This window comes from Balaenoptera ricei, chromosome 1 (genome assembly GCF_028023285.1).
Source record: "Balaenoptera ricei isolate mBalRic1 chromosome 1, mBalRic1.hap2, whole genome shotgun sequence".
Taxonomy (NCBI): Eukaryota; Metazoa; Chordata; class Mammalia; order Artiodactyla; family Balaenopteridae; genus Balaenoptera; species Balaenoptera ricei.
This window is the reverse complement of record NC_082639.1, coordinates 62,573,106-62,590,229: the sequence shown is the minus strand read 5'-3', so window position 1 is coordinate 62,590,229 and position 17,124 is coordinate 62,573,106. Positions and strand designations below refer to the sequence as shown.

Sequence of the window (17,124 nt, the reverse complement as noted above, 5' to 3'; positions counted from 1 at the left end):
TCTAGGTGGTTGAATATATATATATATATATATGTGTATATATATATATATATATATATATATATACATATATATATATACACATATATATAATATATAATATATCTGAATCACCTTGTTGCACACCTGATATTTAATACACTAATGTAAATCAACTATAATTCCATTAAAAAGTGCCTAGGTTGAGAAACCTTTCTATAAAGAAATATCTTCCCCCCCAACAAATATCCCAAGCTTTGTAGTTCTCATACCAACCCGCAAGTCACCACTATAGGCCAGTTTAAGTTGGCAAGGTTCTCCAAGCTTAAACCAGCTTAATTCAAATAGAGACTCAATTATGGCCCAAGTTAGAGAGCTATTATTCATATGTCCTGTTTAAAAGGGCTTCCTGACGGACTCTTTCAGGGATTACAAAGTACTCTCATTAGCTCTGATTAGGTCCTGGGACCTGTCTTGCCTAAAATTTCTCATGCCTACACAGTAATAGAATGAAAGATGTATCTGGGTTTACTCGCTATCAGAAAATAAACATGAATTTATATTCAAATTTTTTCCAAAATAACAATCTCATTTACACTGTCAATTAAAAATCAAGTTTATTAAACAAAAGAAGCATAAGGATCTTCCTTACAACATTACCCTTCCAACCCCCCTGAGGTGAGAGGACATGAAAAACAGGGGTGTAAACCAGTCTAGTTAAAGGCATAATCAATTATTAAAGTCAGGCTCCACCTTTCTTCTTCAATATTGGTCATCACATTTCTTCAAATATTTGAAGTTGAGCTTTGAAAACAAAGAGCGCGTGATTCAAGAGGAAGTAGTAGTAGTAGTAATTCATTCCAATGTCAGTTCCTAAAAACTCTGACCGGGGGCTTCCCTGGTGGCGCAGTGGTTGAGAATCTGCCTGCCAATGCAGGGGTAACGGGTTCGAGCCCTGGTCCGGGAAGATCCCACATGCCGCGGAGCAGCTAAGCCCGTGCGCCACAACTGCTGAGCCTGCGCCTTAGAGCCTGTGAGCCACAAATACTGAGCCTGAGTGCCACAACTACTCAAGCCCGCACGCCTAGAGCCCGTGCTCCGCAACAACAGAAGCCACCGCAATGAGAAGCCCACGCACCACAGTGAAGAGTAGCCCCCTATTCCCAAAACTAGAGAAAGCCTGTGCGCAGCAACGAAGACCCAGTGCAGCCAAAAATAAATAAATAAAAATTTTTTTTTTAAAAAAACCTCTGACCAAGGGAGTATCGTACTACACCCACTCCAACCCTCATTATCTAAAATGTTCCAACAATGCTGTTACCTATTCTCGATACTTATTAAAAAACAAACAAACAAACAAAAATTCTACTAAGGAACAATGTGCTATCTGAGCTGGGAGGTGTTCTTTCTTTCATTTCATTGTTGTTTGTTTTTGTTCTGGTTTTCTCTCAGGAGCCAAGACTTATAGGATTTAAGTCTCTGCTTGAAAGAAATCTAGGACCTCAAAAGCAAATACTAGAAACCCTGTAAAATCCTCTCAGATATATGCCCATAGAAAGGTTGAGGAGAAAAGAAAGTAATAAAAGCCTTGAAAACCATTTCCCTTCTCAGTTAGAAGGACAGTGAAAGTACATGCAGTAATAAGGCTACCCCACTCAGCATTCTTGCACTCACTTTAAATAATAGTGATGCACATGTAAATAAGCTTTCCAATTGTCCATGCATCTATAAACTAGGTTCAATTATCGCTTCTTCTGGATGGGTTTTGTGAGATTTAAGTGTTTTGTGATCAGTGAATGGAAGTTGAGATAAAAACTAGAAAATAAAGAAAATAAACTCTTTGCCTTTAAAGAGAAGTGGTCCCAGTTTCCTTTCACAAGCCTGAAGGGTTGTTGTACATATTAAAACTGCTGCATAGTTCCATCCCTGGTCACAGATTCCCCCCTCCTTCCCCCCCTCCTCACTGAAGATGTCAGATCTCTGAGAAACAGCGGTTACAAAAGGATGCTTTTCACAGCTTGTACTAGAAAACGCTGGCACCCCATCCCTGCATAAAATAGCACTAAACTGAGTCACAATGCTGGAAGCTGTGCCTTCTGCTTCTCTTCAATGGAATCTAGATAATTTCTAGTGAAAATACTAAATAATACTGCGAAGTTTTGCCTATGTATACGACATGTCGATTCTTCTAATCCCCCGTTTGCCCTAGATAATTTTAAGCTTTATCCATTAAGTGTACCACGCAAGAGAGAAAAACGCAGTTAACAAGACAACAGTGTTACCTAGGTATCTGGCTTCAGTATTACCAAGAGTCTGTCATTTGACAATTATTTCCCTAGCATACCAGACGGTAAAGAAAATGTTTTCATTCATCCGCAAATGACTAACATTTTATTGATGTTTCAAAACGCGGTTGAATACTGTTGCACTCTCAATTTCCAAGCCGGATTTGAGAGTTAAGCTTGAATACTAGTAATATCAGTAACTCCTGCTGCAAACGGCTCGGGCCTTGGAGTGTCATTTGTCACTTCAGCAGGGAGGTGATGCTGGTTAGGGGCTCCTCGATCAGTCAGTCTGGGTGGTCATAGGTGATGGGAACCTTTCCCTTTCCCCATATATCCTCATGCACTGCGATAAAAATCACTCTGAGCACCGCTACCGCCAAGCAAAACGACTCCCTGCCTGCCTCGTAAAGAGCTCAGTCTGGGGAGGCAGCCGGATGCTGACCCCTGCAGAGATTATTGCTTCTGTGCGCTTTGCCAAAGGACCCTGCTAGCATCATGGAAAAATAGTTAGGGATGTGCGAGGTTTTGCTGTATTTATTTCCTCCAAGGGATGAAGGACTGGGGTCAGCCGAAGAAAATCTTCCAAGACTGCTTAAGGGGGATAGGGTTGGAGGAAGGGGAGGGGTGAGCATATTTTTTAATTACTTGTTTCTCTCCTTCACCTCCCCGCTCTGCTTCCCAAACTCCTCAATGAACAAGATTGATCGGCTATCGACTCTAGCCTCGGTTCTCGCATTGATCTGCGAATGGACCGGAATAGCTAAAGGATCCTGAATCTGGAAAGGAGTTCACGAAGGGAAGAAGTAGAAAAGGGTAGGCGGCGGCCCCATGCCCAGCACCTCACTCTGCCTTGGGCCAGGACAGCGGCTCGCAGCGGCGGGGCGAGCTGCTACGTGGATGCGGCGGCGTGAGAAGAGAGGATAGCCGCTCTGCGCCGCGGAGTAGGAAGCCTATCCAAACGGGTTTGGAGGCTGTTAAAAAATATAAACCTGTGACTCGTTAAACCCGGTAACTTTGCCCTGCCTAGATTCGAACGCGCTGATCATTTCGCGTAATAGGCTCAAACGGGTTAAACTGCCTCTTACATAACAGGACTGCCCGGCTGCACACAATTAAAACGCTTGATTGCAGTCTCTTCCCGACTCCATCCCTTCACGACCCGCCCTGCCCCTCCCAGCGCGCCTGCGTGCCGCGCGCGTACAGGCCCCGCGAGCTCGACTCGCGCGCAGACGCGGGTGCGCGCTTACTACACACTCACACACACGTCCGCGCGCTCTCCACTTTGACTATACCTCTCACACACAAATTTAGTGTCAACATGCACAAGGTGCGGGGTGGAGGGGGACCGCCGTCCAATCCTTGGCGACTGACCCATTAGACGCGCCAGCTGCTCTACCGCCAGGCCTTGCAAGCACCCCGTCTTGTCCCCTCAGAAAGCAGCCCCTCCTCCCCGTCACCGTCCCTACCTATATCCGAAAAGAGGTAAAGAGTGAACTAGTTGGCCGCTTGTCAACTGTAGCGCGGCCGCCCGGGCGAGATGGAAAAGAAAAGAAAATAACCAACGACACCTCACAGTCCCTGGCGTCATGATGGCGCCGACCACAACTTGGAGGACTTAAAAGTTACGGTGCCTCAAGAGGTAAAACGCACCGAAGAGGGAAAGCAAAGCGCCCCTCTGCTCTGTTCACCTCAGCCCCGACAAGGAGACTTTTCTGGCAAAGCATTACTCTAGTGCGTATGACAGGAAGGGAAGCGTTGTCTCCGATGCATCTCTCTTTTTCCTCTCAGTTTGCATAATTGTGATATACCTCTTCCTGATTTTTTTTTTTTTTTTTTTCGTTTTCTTTCTTTAATTCCCGCCCCGCTTCGTTTCCCCCCTCCCTGCTGCATCCCCAGTCCCCGGGCGGGGTTGCTAAGGAAACGGCCGCTTGGCAACGCGCGCGAGCCCGGGGCCGCCGGCCGCCGCTGCGCCCCGCGCTGCTTCTGCTGAGGGTGCTGCCGCGATTACAGCCGCCGCCGCCGCCGCTCCTCCTCCCTCACTCGCCAGCGCGCTCGCCTTCTCGCTAGATAGTGCGCGAGCCGTCCGAGAATTAGCCACACTCCGGACTCTGCCAAAAGCAACCGAGAGGAGGTGTAGTGTGGTGCTAGGGGGTGGGAGGGGAGGGAGGGAGGGAAAGCGAAGAGGAGGAGGAGGGGAGGCAAAAAAGAGAGAAACAACACCCAACAACTAGAGGGGGGTGGGGGGGAAGAAAGAAAAGAAACCCACCCATCCACCAAATTTAAAAAAAAAAAAAAATAGAAAGAAAAAAAAAAATCCTGTGGCGCGCTGCCTGGTTCCCGGGAAGACTAGCCAGCACCAGGGGGTGGGGGAGTGCGAGCTGAAAGCTGCTGGAGAGTGAGCAGCCCTAGCAGGGATGGACATGATGCTGTTGGTGCAGGGTGCTTGTTGCTCGAACCAGTGGCTGGCGGCGGTGCTCCTCAGCCTGTGCTGCCTGCTACCCTCCTGCCTCCCGGCTGGACAGAGTGTGGACTTCCCCTGGGCTGCTGTGGACAACATGATGGTCAGAAAAGGGGACACGGCGGTGCTTAGGTAGGAAGAACGTCGTGCTTTTTCGTACTTGTCTCAGTCTGTCTTTCTGTCTCTCTTTCCACCTTTCTTGCCTTCTTTTTAAACCAAGTAATGATGCTGGTGGTGATCACTATCAAAAGACTACGTTTCAGGAAATTCAGTTGCTGATTCTGCCTGGAGCCATGGCCCCTTTCCCCCGGGGCAGGTAGCAAGCCGGACTGGTGATGCTAAAGCACTTTGCCAGAACGCCAGGTAGCCCGGGGATGAGTGAAGTGTGAGGTTTAAGAGGGGCAGGTGCCACTGGGAAACTAAATTCGCAAGGTCTCTGTTTTATTGTCATGGGGTACTCTTGGAGAGTCTGACAAGTTTATCAGGTTTGTTTCTATTTTACTGCAGCCTAAGCGACTTTTTCAAACTGATGGCTGGCTCCCTGCTCCTATGTATTTTCCCTCTCACTTGGACACTTAGGCTCAATTTCTCCCTTTTCAGTTTTCTTTCTTTCCTCTTACTGCTTTCTCCCTTCGTTTTCTTTTCTTTTTTCCATTTCCCCCCTTCTTCCTTTGCCTCTTTTCATTCCTTTTCTACTTTCTATTTTTCCTCCCTTTTTTCTCCTCATATTTTCTTTTTTATCTCCACCACTCTAATTTCTCACCTCTTCTTTAACCCACTTTCCTCCACTCTTTACCTTTCTCCATTCCCCATTTTTTTTCTTCATTAATATCCCTGTTCTGTGATCTCTCTCTCTTTTTGACTCACATTTCCCATCTCTTTCCCCATATCAGTTCCCATCCCTGTCAGATACACGTATGTTCCCTCTAACCCCTTCCAGTACCATTTTCTCACCCTCACAAATCTCTCTTTCTTAACCACACTCCCTCACATACTCTGTTTCACATTATCACACATGCTGGCACTTCCATACTCTCCCTAACAACCACTTTCACATTCAGATTCTCTTCTACTGTCTAAAAGGCACACGCTCCTTCACTGTTCCACACATTGTCACTCACACATGTGTACACACAGTCTCTCTCTTTCCTCTCTCTATCCCCTCATCTTTCCCTTTTCCTCCCTTTTCCCATTTTAAGTTTTGCTTTTGCTCACTCTCCCTTCTTCCCTTCTTTTCCCCAAGCTTGAGCATCGAAATGTTTTGTCATTAATGAACATCCGTAGACTAATTTTATCTCTAAACAACACTGCACATAAGCTTCTAGAAACATTTTTTCTCCTGTGAAAATATAAATTGATAATCAGCAGTGCTTAGATCTAAACAAGGCTAAATGCCCTTATTCCTTCATTTCCCATCGCCCTCCCTTCACCCCATGACACCTCCACCTGACATATATCTCAAATCTCCCTGAAGGATCTTCTTTCTCTCCACTGGGTGGTAGTTGGCTTGTAAGTGCAGATTGCACAAAATCAGTATACATCGCATGTCTAAGGTGAAACAGAGTGGGATATGTTTTATTTGAGTCATGCAATATATTTTAAATTTAATGATCTGGGATCTGGGTGTGGTAAATGATTTACACCTTCTAAAACATGCTTATGAGTCCAAATTCATCTGGAATACTATTGTAGTTTCTAATATACATTAATAACATGATTTTATAATATATGCTATCTCTACTGTAAACGCAAAATGCCACTGGATGTATACAAAAGTAACAAATGATTTGTTATAACTTAGTAAAATACCTTTCATTGTTGGTAAAAGAGATGAACTTTTGGTCACACACAGGATATAAATTAAACCCTTGTTTATGTTCTTTATATTAAGTTTGTTTTGGAAGTTTAAACAACAGTAAGGTTGAAGCGCTATCTTTAGAGGTTGCAAACACTTATCATTGGAGTTGCAATCTATATGTAGCAGCATATTGCCTATTTGTAATGAGCATTAACACTTTCAATCTAAAGGATTTGATAGACTGCTTGTCTTTTAATGGTATATCTTAAGAGTTTTGTTTCTAATGAACAATCTAATAAACACTATGGTTAATTAAAATAACTGAACCCATGTTCTGCCTCTAGGAGACCTATGTTTAGTTCACTCATTGCTTCCAATAGTGAAGCTTCTCTAACTAGTGACACCAATATCCTTCCTGGTTTGTTGGTTTGGTGCAGTCCTTGTTTACTTGTGTGCACTGTACCTCATCCATTTATATGCCATATCCTGAGTTTTGTCATATCTTAGTTTAGGGAACTTTTGACTTTTAAACTTTTAAAAGAGAATACAACCTCTGTCTCTTCTGAATAATGTTTCTAACCAATTACAATGTTTTTTAAAATAAACAGAATCTTTTTTTTGTCATATGAAACAAATCCAATCTGCATTACTTTTTACTCAGAGTAATTTGCTTACAGTAATTCTAGAATTCTCCAGGGAGTATCCTACTTTTTATCTTTTTACGTTGCCCACAGGTTTTAAACACTTTTAACATGTATATTTATAAGAAATCCTCTTTCTCTTAAAAAAAATGTTAAATTGTGTCAGTTATTTTTCTTGACTCATCTGCAACTGGTATTTGCTCTGTTCATAGACCAGTACAGAAGAGCTTAAGGACTAATTGAGTGTAAGTCAGGTGACATACTTTTCATCAAAAGTAATGACACAGAGTTATAGTTTATGTTTTCACTTTGGATACTTGGAATTGTATTTATCTAATTATCTAATTCATTAGAAAACAAAACAAACAAAACAAAATCTTCCCTCATACATACACACCCTCACGTCAAAGCACAGAAATCTAGTACTCAAGAGAACACTTTACTGAATTACATGAGATCATTTATTAAGCTTTACACAATATACTTTATTTTTAATGTAACACATTCCTCAAAGTATCTCTAATAAAAAGCAAATAGTGGCATAAAAGTTATCAAATAACTAAGTGCTAAAGGCCTGAAAGTGCAAACGTGTCAGTCAGTGACTCTGTTGCTTGTGGTTACGTTAATGAAACAGAAGTTTAAAGGTCAAATCATACATTTTTATCTCCTAAATGCCAGAATGTCTGTTTTAGAGAAAAGAATCAAGAAAAGCAAAACTTCCCTTAAGTGGTGTTATCATACAAAAGGGAATTCATTCTGTGATCCACTAACTGTATCTATCATTTTGTAAATCACCTTCTCTATTTGGCTTAAATAGAGGACTTATAATGAAGTTCCATTTAATTATTTCAACATTCTTATCATTTTAACTTTGCCTCTTAAGGTTAGTGAAGCAATATATTAAATGTCAAAATGTCCATTATTTCTAATAATGATATTCACTGATAAATCTCTGAAGGATTCACTTGAGGTATTTGGACATTCTTGATAAAGTATTTAATGATGCATCTATTCAATACAGTAACTTCGGTACTTCCCTTACCTAAACTTTAAATGAATGCATGGATGTCTAGAGTACCTTGTAATTTGCTACCAATACAAATTAATATTTTCATTAACTTATGAGATACTAGATATTAGATTGCTACCACATATAATACTTATTGCTGTTTTATGCTTAACAGAACTTGCTAATTTGTGTATGGAGAAATTAACTTTTTCTCTAGTCTTCAAATTGCATTTTAAAGTACATGGAAGATCTGAGTTAATGCTTCATGAGATGACATAGCAAAGAACAGGAGATGCTAGAACCACATTGGTCATGCTTCAGGACCCAGTGTTTCTAGACCTAGAAAATCAAGGGGAACATAATTTGCTCTGGCTCAATACATTAATTTCAGATGACTTTTTTTTTTTTTTTTGTAGTTTTGCAGCTACTTTAATGTGAATCAGTCACTTTATTCTTACCTTATTAACAAATACAGTTATGTTAACATGTCCAGAAACGTTTAATATTCTTTGGAGATAATACAAGGAATAACCTCATTTATATCATCCCAGTTTTTAAAAAGACATGTCATTTTTAAGCTAGTTCTTTCATCTGTTTCTACTTAAACTCATCTATGAATTTTGTACATTTTAAGCTGCCATCCTGATATGAATTCAAAATATCCTATTCTCTGCTTGTCATGCTTTAATCAAAGGAAGGAAGGAAGGTTCTTTTCTTAAATGTGATATCTTCTTTAGCAAAGTTGAACACAACTTTGTCATTTTAATGCAATAGATTTGAATGGAAGTTATATGAGATCCTAATAATGATATTGTAATAGGGCAGAAGACTTTTGCTTCAAGCATAGAGCACAGAGCACATTTATGCAGAAGATATTTCCATTGGAAGTCACAAAACTTTTACAAGTAGATTTATAAATGGATATGACAAGCATTTATTACTTCTCAGCCTATTTGTCCAATACATTTGCCTTTTGGTTACGTTAATTAGTTTTGGTTTAAAATGCATGCTATTGGATACAAGAAGGTAAATGATTTATGTATGAGAATGCAGAATTACCAATAGCAATAGAGTCTATTATACTGTACTTTTGGAGTATCATTGAAGAGTCTCTTCAGTGAGTCTCTTCAAACTCATCTGTTAAGTCATCCCTACACATTGATGCATCCCATATTCCAAATGTACTGTTCAACTATATAGGCATTTTCAGTTTAGAACATTAAGGCACTATTTAAAAACCTACATGCTTATTAAATAGTGTCATTGAACAAATGTTTTTAAAATGCTGAGTTTTTTTTTCCTTCTTTAAAGGAGAAGTGGTAATAGATGTTCATGCTGAGTCATTTTGGAAAAATGCACTCCAAAATATGGAATAAAATGCTACAGTGTTACCTGTAGTGATTTGCAGAGCTGTTCTATTAGCATGACACATTACTTGATACATTAATACACAATCATTCATTATATTAAAGAACAATGTAGTATTTTTAAATTTTCTAGATATATTTATTTTTGTCCAATTTTTTTAGTTTAGAAGATCCTATAAGCCCATGTGGTTGTATGTCTTTGAGCACAAGCATGTTAATGAACTACTTATTTTAATAGATTGGGTTTACAATTAAATAGCTCCATGAGATAAGTTAATTCTGAAATACCGGACTTTTGGAATGTTTGGAGAAATGTTCACATCCTGTATGTGACAGTTCTGGGCCTGATTAACCAGATCCAACCTTCATCCTTCTCCTATGCTGTGCTATTGGAGATAGATGATGAAGCTAATCCCCAGGCTGCATTTCTCAGTTGTCCATGTCAGCTGTCTTCAGGCTGTGGTTGTCCCATGGAAGGTAGTTTTAGGAGAAGGGAGGATATGATGAGTGAGAGGCCAAGGTGTTTCTCCCCACCTTCATTGCTTTAGGCAGTGTTCAGCAGTGTCTCCATCTCCCACTGGATAAACGGCTCTTGGGCTTCTGTATACTGCCTCACCCATTTGTTCTTCCATCCTAAGAGTAGCAGTGGCTTCCTGCTGTTCTAACTGTTGGGCTGTCTTATCATCATGTGTTCTTCTTCTTAACTTTTCCATCCTCTTTGCAGTCAATTCCCTGCATTAAATTCCCTCTGTTTTAAATATTCAGAATGGTTTACATTTTGCTGGTAGAACCCTGATTGATACATGGTGAAAAGTAATAGTTTCAGTGATTTTAAATATCTTGGGTTGAATTACGGTTTTGCTCATGGTAACATAAATGTTGCTTCCTAGCACTGGATATAATAGTTGTTTAAGGAGGTAGGCATAGAACCATAACAACACCGGGGCATATTACAAAGAAGAAAAATGGATATTTGGGGTATTGTCCACACCCAGATTATGGTGAGCACAATTAACCAATTGTATAAATATTTAGTTAAATATATGATTGAATAATTAATTTCAGAAGAAAAAATATAAAGATGCTATGCATGGGAAAATAAAGTAGTTGAAGAATATAAATTGGCAAGAATCAATAATACGTTTTTTTTTTTTTTTCCCCCCCGCTGAACAAAAGAGAACCAGGGCTAAACTCTGTTTGTGGATATGTGGTCAAAATGCTGAACTAATTCCTACAGTGTTGACTATTGAAATCAATAGGAATTAAAGGCCTTTCTTTTATGTAGCTTAATACCTGAAGAGCAAATCAAAGTTTCCAGTTTCTTATGAAGTATATGATCATAACAGTACACATAACCACTGTAGAAATTAGTCTCTCAAGCCATTTGAAACTTTTTATTAGAAATCAGATCACTTTCCTACCATATCCTATTCAAAATGTCATACACTAAGACATTATAGACATCACATCACTAACATGGAAGAGCTAAGGGAAGCTTTATTAGTCAGTATTGTTTGTTTTTACTCTCCCGCTTAACTGAGTATTAGATGATGTGGTGACCTTCCCCCTACATTCTTCAAAATACTTTCTAAAAGATATTTTGTAGGTGTCTGGCTCCAATATAAACAAGCAGTCACCATAAACTCCTACTTTTGGTGACTTTCTCCACATTTTTGCAGGAAAGATGGTAATTTAAAACCATAATTAATGCAATGACCATCTCTAAAGAATGCTCAAGAGAGGATTCCTGAGTTGGGAAGGAAGTAATACTTAACTCATTCTTCTCAAAGTTTTGCTGATCCATTATAGATTGTCATGGACATTTTCTGTGTATAAGAGAAAATAAAATGTATTGCTCCGTTTTTCCTTGGAACATCATATTACCTGCCTTTTGGCTTTTGTAGAGGAAACTTTAAATTGGACCACAGTCTATTTTGTCAGGTATTTTATGTGTTTCAAGTTCACGAATGGAAACAAACTTCCCAAACTACTAAAGAGTAAAATCTAGGATTTTTCTACATGGACATAATCATTATCAAATTGGATTTTAATTAGTCCACTGTATCTAAAAATACGATGATTTACAAGATGTTGGAGAAATTTAATAGTAGTAAGAAGTTTTTTGACATTTTGTTAAAGTACTTTCTGTTTTTTACTATATTAATTTTGGTTGTCAAAACACAAGGGTTTGTAAGCTCTGTGACTGTTGTTCATCTATTTCTAGGGCTTTAACATTGCACCTTGCATATATCAGGCCAACATCCACTATATTTTAAATTAATGAATTTTTTTGAAGGATAAGCAAAGGATTAAATGTATTTGTTCCTTGGTTTATTAATTGTTTCAAATTTAATAATTTTGTAATATCTTTAATACTATGATAGATCTGTGTGTTTATAGTGATTAAGTACTTTTTATCAAATCCATTTATCAGTGGTCTCTGCCTTAAGTAATTCCTGCAGAAGTCCTAGTGGGTTGAGACACACACATTGGAATCATTCAGTGTCTTTAAATTTCAGGACACAATCTACTAGTGGGTCTTGAAGAAAATGTACTGGATACTAAAGCTATTTTTTTAAAAACTAAAATGTACTAAAATAGGGTAGAAAGCATTTTACATAATAAAGGTAAGTATCATTTAATTAAACTTTTATTTTGTGTGTTTGTGTGTGTGTACTGTGTCAAGATTTTAGATGTTTTTTTTTTGTTTTGTTTTGTTTTTTTTTTACTGTGGGTTTCAGCAGAAAATGTTTGGAATGCAATGATACAGTTGTAAGATTATTGAGATGTACTTATAGTTTTAAGAAGATCTAAGATTTTAAATTATATAGGTAGGCTTTTGCTCTTTGCAATTATAATCAGCAGATAATAGGAACAGTTCGAAATTGCAAAATGTCTGTTGTAACCTTCTGACATTTTTTCTGTTTCTACCTCAACTCATGGAACCTACTCTTCCTTTCTTCTAAGGTTTCAATTAAATAAAATCAATAAAGATACAGAGGTAGAGAGAATTGGCTATTTGCTTTGAATGAACAACTCTCAATTGTGAAAAGTAGTTACACTCCCCAAGCCAGAGCATAACTTTTGTATCATTCTATCTCTCAGAGGTAGGTCAACGTTACTTTATAAACCACAGGGTATTGATACGAGCTGATGGAATTTTAATGTGGTCATGTGGCTTTGATTTATAATGTTGAGGAGGTTATCTATTAGCATTGTAGTTTCTAAGCCATATCAAGTTCTGAATCCTGACAGAGGACCTTTGATGCTCTTAAGCATCCAGCTGGCATGGAATTTGGTCTTTTAATCACTTTCTTTAGGAAAAGGGGAATATAGGAAAGGAGGAATTCGGCAGTGTTGCCAGCATTAAGTGTTGCTCTTTTGAACAGAAGCCAATACATTATACTTTCCAGATAGCTGGTAATTTGTTCAATTTAAGGAAGATGTTTATAACCCTTTTTGGTCCAGAAGTAAATTGTTCTTCACTGAATTTCACTAAGTTGTTTGGACACAGGTCCAGTGCCCATGCTGAAGCTATAAGATAGGGCTTATTTAAAACTATAACTACTGCCATAAAGTATTGAAAGATTTTTGACGATTTAAAGGGCAATGGGAAAAAATGTGTTCTGTTGTCTTACCCACTAGTAAAGGAAACCCCTTTACTCTCATGCAGCTAAAGTAAATTTAGAGATATTAAAAGGATTTAAGAGATACTGTGAACATAAGAGTTATAATCAGAAGGCAGAGAGTATTGTTAGTATAGTCTCTCCACTAACATCACATACTCTTGTATCAGAATATTAAATGAATAAATCAAAGGGATCATAAAGTTTCCCTAATGTTATAGATATAATATTTCTTATAGAAGATCATACTTAGATATATCTGATTTGTAAATAACCTATTTTCAAATTAATGTCTTGGTACTTGATCAGCTAAATAGAAAATGGTATCTCTACTACTTAACATATTGCTGGCACATTGTTAGTGCTCAAAATCTGAATGTTTTTATTCCTGTCCTGCCCCTAGGGGATATATGTATATGTATAGCTGATTCACTTTGTTATAAAGCAGAAACTAACACACCATTGTAAAGCAATTATACTCCAATATAGCTGTTAAAAATAAAAATCTGAATGTTGAATGAAGGAATTGAAGGAGAGAGGGAGGAAAGGAGAGAGGAAGAAAGGGCGGGAAGAAAGTATGTTAAGATATATGAGTGACTTCTAATCAAAATCTAAAACTTTGGATCACTGGGATACATAAAATTCAGCCCATATTGTACTACATGGAATAATTATAATAAAAAGGAATAAATCTTATTTCATATAATTCATTAAATAATTGGAATAATCTTAAGCCTACATCCTTCCCATGAGGAAGTGATATACATCGTACACACTGAAGTTCTAAAAAAGTATTTTACACTCAAGTATATGTCTTCCTTCCATGTTACTAGTCCATTTGTGTTTATTTTAAAAGATAGATAGTAGCATTTTACCTTGGCCTGCAGTTGGATCAGGGGTGAATTTGGGGGAATAGGTTCACAAAAAGAAATTATATATAAGTCTTTGTGTAACTGCTCCCCTGTCTTCTTGAGCATATGTCATTGATCATTTTTCTTGCTCACACATCACTTATATGAAATAATAGGTATAAAGAGTTACTTTTGCTTATACACAGAGTTTATCTTCTATTGTAATTGTTTAGTTGCACTGAAACCTGTCATGCTTTGAGGTGTCTAGGATGGGAGTGAAGAGAGTGTGAATACCTACTGCTCTACTTACTGGCTATGTGACCTTGAACGAATGCCTTACCTTCTTCACTTTGTACCTCCCCTGGCAGAACGACATGGATTATGTGAGATAATGCATGTAAAATGCTAACATATCATCTGCCATTTAGTAAGCACTACATTTATATTAGCTAATAATTTTATGTGCTTTTCTTCTGCTAGTCTCAGTCTGAAATTCATTACTTACTGATATGGGTATATTCCTCCCCATGTAAATCATTTTACCAATCATTTGTGAACCCACTGTATGATATTCATTGAACATATATTTTTGTTGTGATGTTAAAATAACACTTAAGTAAAACCTTGTGATATCAAATGGTGAGCTGAGCCTTGGTTCAACAGAAGACTGCAGGGAAAATTGAAATAGAGAAGTTTGCTTCTCACAGGGCTTGGAGGAAGTACACGGCATACCTCCAGGGGCTGCACGGAGAGGTCAAGGCAGCATGCCTGCAGAGAGAGCGGCAGGACCTGGGGCACATGACTTTATTAGGGTTCCTGGATGGGGTGCTTTTGGGTTCCCTGGCTAAGGCCAGACTGGTCCAAAAAGAGGAGGGATCTAAGGGCTGCACAAGGGGAAGGCACACGTGGGAGACAGAGTAGAATGTTGCTCACAGGGGCTGCTGGGGAAGTGATGTTGGGGACTTACATTTGCTTGTTAGTCTTCTCACCTTATCTAGGACATGCACTGGCCGGAGGGGCTAGTGTCAGTTCAAGGTCCCTTTGGCCCACTTGGCACCCACTTGGTCACACAAAGTGGATGCCCAGGCAGCAATAGCATAGAGTAGTTTAGCTAAATTTTGACATTTTATATTTTATATTTTAAAGATTCTATTTAGTGGGCATACTTGTATTTGTTGTTGTTGTTGAGCCCAACAAGCAAGTGAGAGGACGCCAAATCTGGAAGTAGAAACACACCAAAAGAGGTTTTATCTAATAGGGTGCAGACCCAGAGAACTCAGTAGCAGTGAAACCTCAAATTTTATTCTCAATAAACTGATGGTGATTTGATTCACTTACCAGAAGTAAGAGATCATTGTAATTGGATGTTCACATGAAACATCAAGGATAGAAGAAAAAAATGAAAAGAGACAGAAGAGAAGAAATAAGAGGGATTAAAAAGTATAATGAGATGGCAGTGGAAGAGTTAGATTAACATTTGTGACAGAGTTTAGAATGGCAGAGGTGATAACTGGTGACAACATTGGACTTGTCGATAAGAGGGTTAAAATTTTTTTAAATGGCTATGTATTCTGGATAAGGTAGCAAATAATTATTCAGGGTTAGAGATGCCCTTATGGTTTCTTAAGGCATCTATATGTTATGCTGAAGGCAGTGCAGTTCAGAAGTAGTCTGTATGGGCAAGAACTTTCTGTCTATATTGCTATTTTTATCTGTAGACAGTATATTCAGTAGAAGCTCAGAAAATATGAATGCTTGCTCTAATACTGAACATTTGCCAAATGCACAGCAGAATGATTTAAGTTTATAATCATGACGGAGCCATCAACATCATGATTCAGATTCAACTAACACATATTAAGTACCTACTATATATGACATACTTTCACAACAATATGCAATGAGGTATTGCTTTTCCAGTTTTATAGCCAAGTAAATTCAGGCTTGAAAAAGTAATGTAACTTGCCCCATGTGGAATAGGTAGTGGCTGAGCTAGAATTCAAATCTAAGTACTTTTATTCCAAGCTCTGTGACTTTATTATCTTGCATCTCTCCCTAAGAAAAGATCAAAATAATTGATAAATTTATTGCTTACTACACTATGAAACATTATTAAGCACAAGCTGCATTTTAGTTACTAAGTTGATAATGATTAAAAAAATCAAGAAGACATGTCATGGATTTGATGAAAAATGTGAAATTATTTTAATGTATTTATTTTATTTTTATTTTTGGCTGTGTTGGGTCTTCGTTTCTGTGCGAAGGCTTTCTCTAGTTGTGGCAAGCGGGGGTCACTCCTCATCGCGGTGCGCGGGCCTCTCACTATCGCGGCCTCTCTTGTTGCGGAGCATAGGCTCCAGACGCGCAGGCTCAGTAGTTGTGGCTCACGGGCCCAGCCGCTCCGTGGCATGTGGGATCTTCCCAGACCAGGGCTCGAACCCGTGTCCCCTGCATTAGCAGGCAGATTCTCAACCACTGCGCCACCAGGGAAGCCCGAAATTATTTTAAATGAGAGTAAGTACTTAGAATACATTACATAGTCATAAGTATTTACTAGTTAGAAAATAGTGAATTCTTAAAACTATAAATATTCTGAAAAAAAAAAAAGAAACCCTCTCATCCCAAAATGATTTTATCCCTAATGATTACAAGCTATTGATAATACAAGAAAAGAAAATGAACAGCTTTTGAATGTCCTTTATAGTTAGGCATTATACATTGGTTACTTCCCCAAAACCTTGAAACAACCTGCAGTTTTTCTCCTTTGTAAGTGGAGAAACAAGCTCATAGAAGATGAAGGTGAATATCTTTCTGAGCCTTAATACAGCTTGTTAATGGCATAACCAGGGGTTGATTCTAGGCCTATGTGTCTCCAAAGCCCTTGCTCATTTTTTTTTTTTTTTAAAGCCATAATATTTCTTGGAGCTTTTTGTATACTGTAGTCCTTAACAGAAAGGAAAAGAAGCCATTACTTGCTATTGTATTCCAAGTCCCCAAATTAATCTTTTGAATGCTAGTTCTGGTGTAACTGAACAGCTGAATCAAGTTGAATTAGAACCCCCCTTTGAAAAGGGTTAGGCAGCCTAGAGTGTTGAGCACTGTTATTTCCC

The 17,124-nt window shown here is 38.6% G+C and overlaps 1 protein-coding gene across 1 annotated transcript in view; it reads left to right on the top strand.

Moving 5' to 3' along the window:
• Positions 1-4,609: 4,609 nt before the first annotated feature.
• Positions 4,610-17,124, top strand: part of NEGR1 (neuronal growth regulator 1) — an 836,678-nt gene continuing 824,163 nt past the window's right edge. The window contains exon 1 of the mRNA XM_059915204.1: positions 4,610-4,854. Within this exon, the coding sequence (XP_059771187.1) occupies positions 4,679-4,854 (176 nt within the window). The 5' untranslated portion in view covers positions 4,610-4,678. The remainder of the gene's footprint in view (positions 4,855-17,124) is intronic.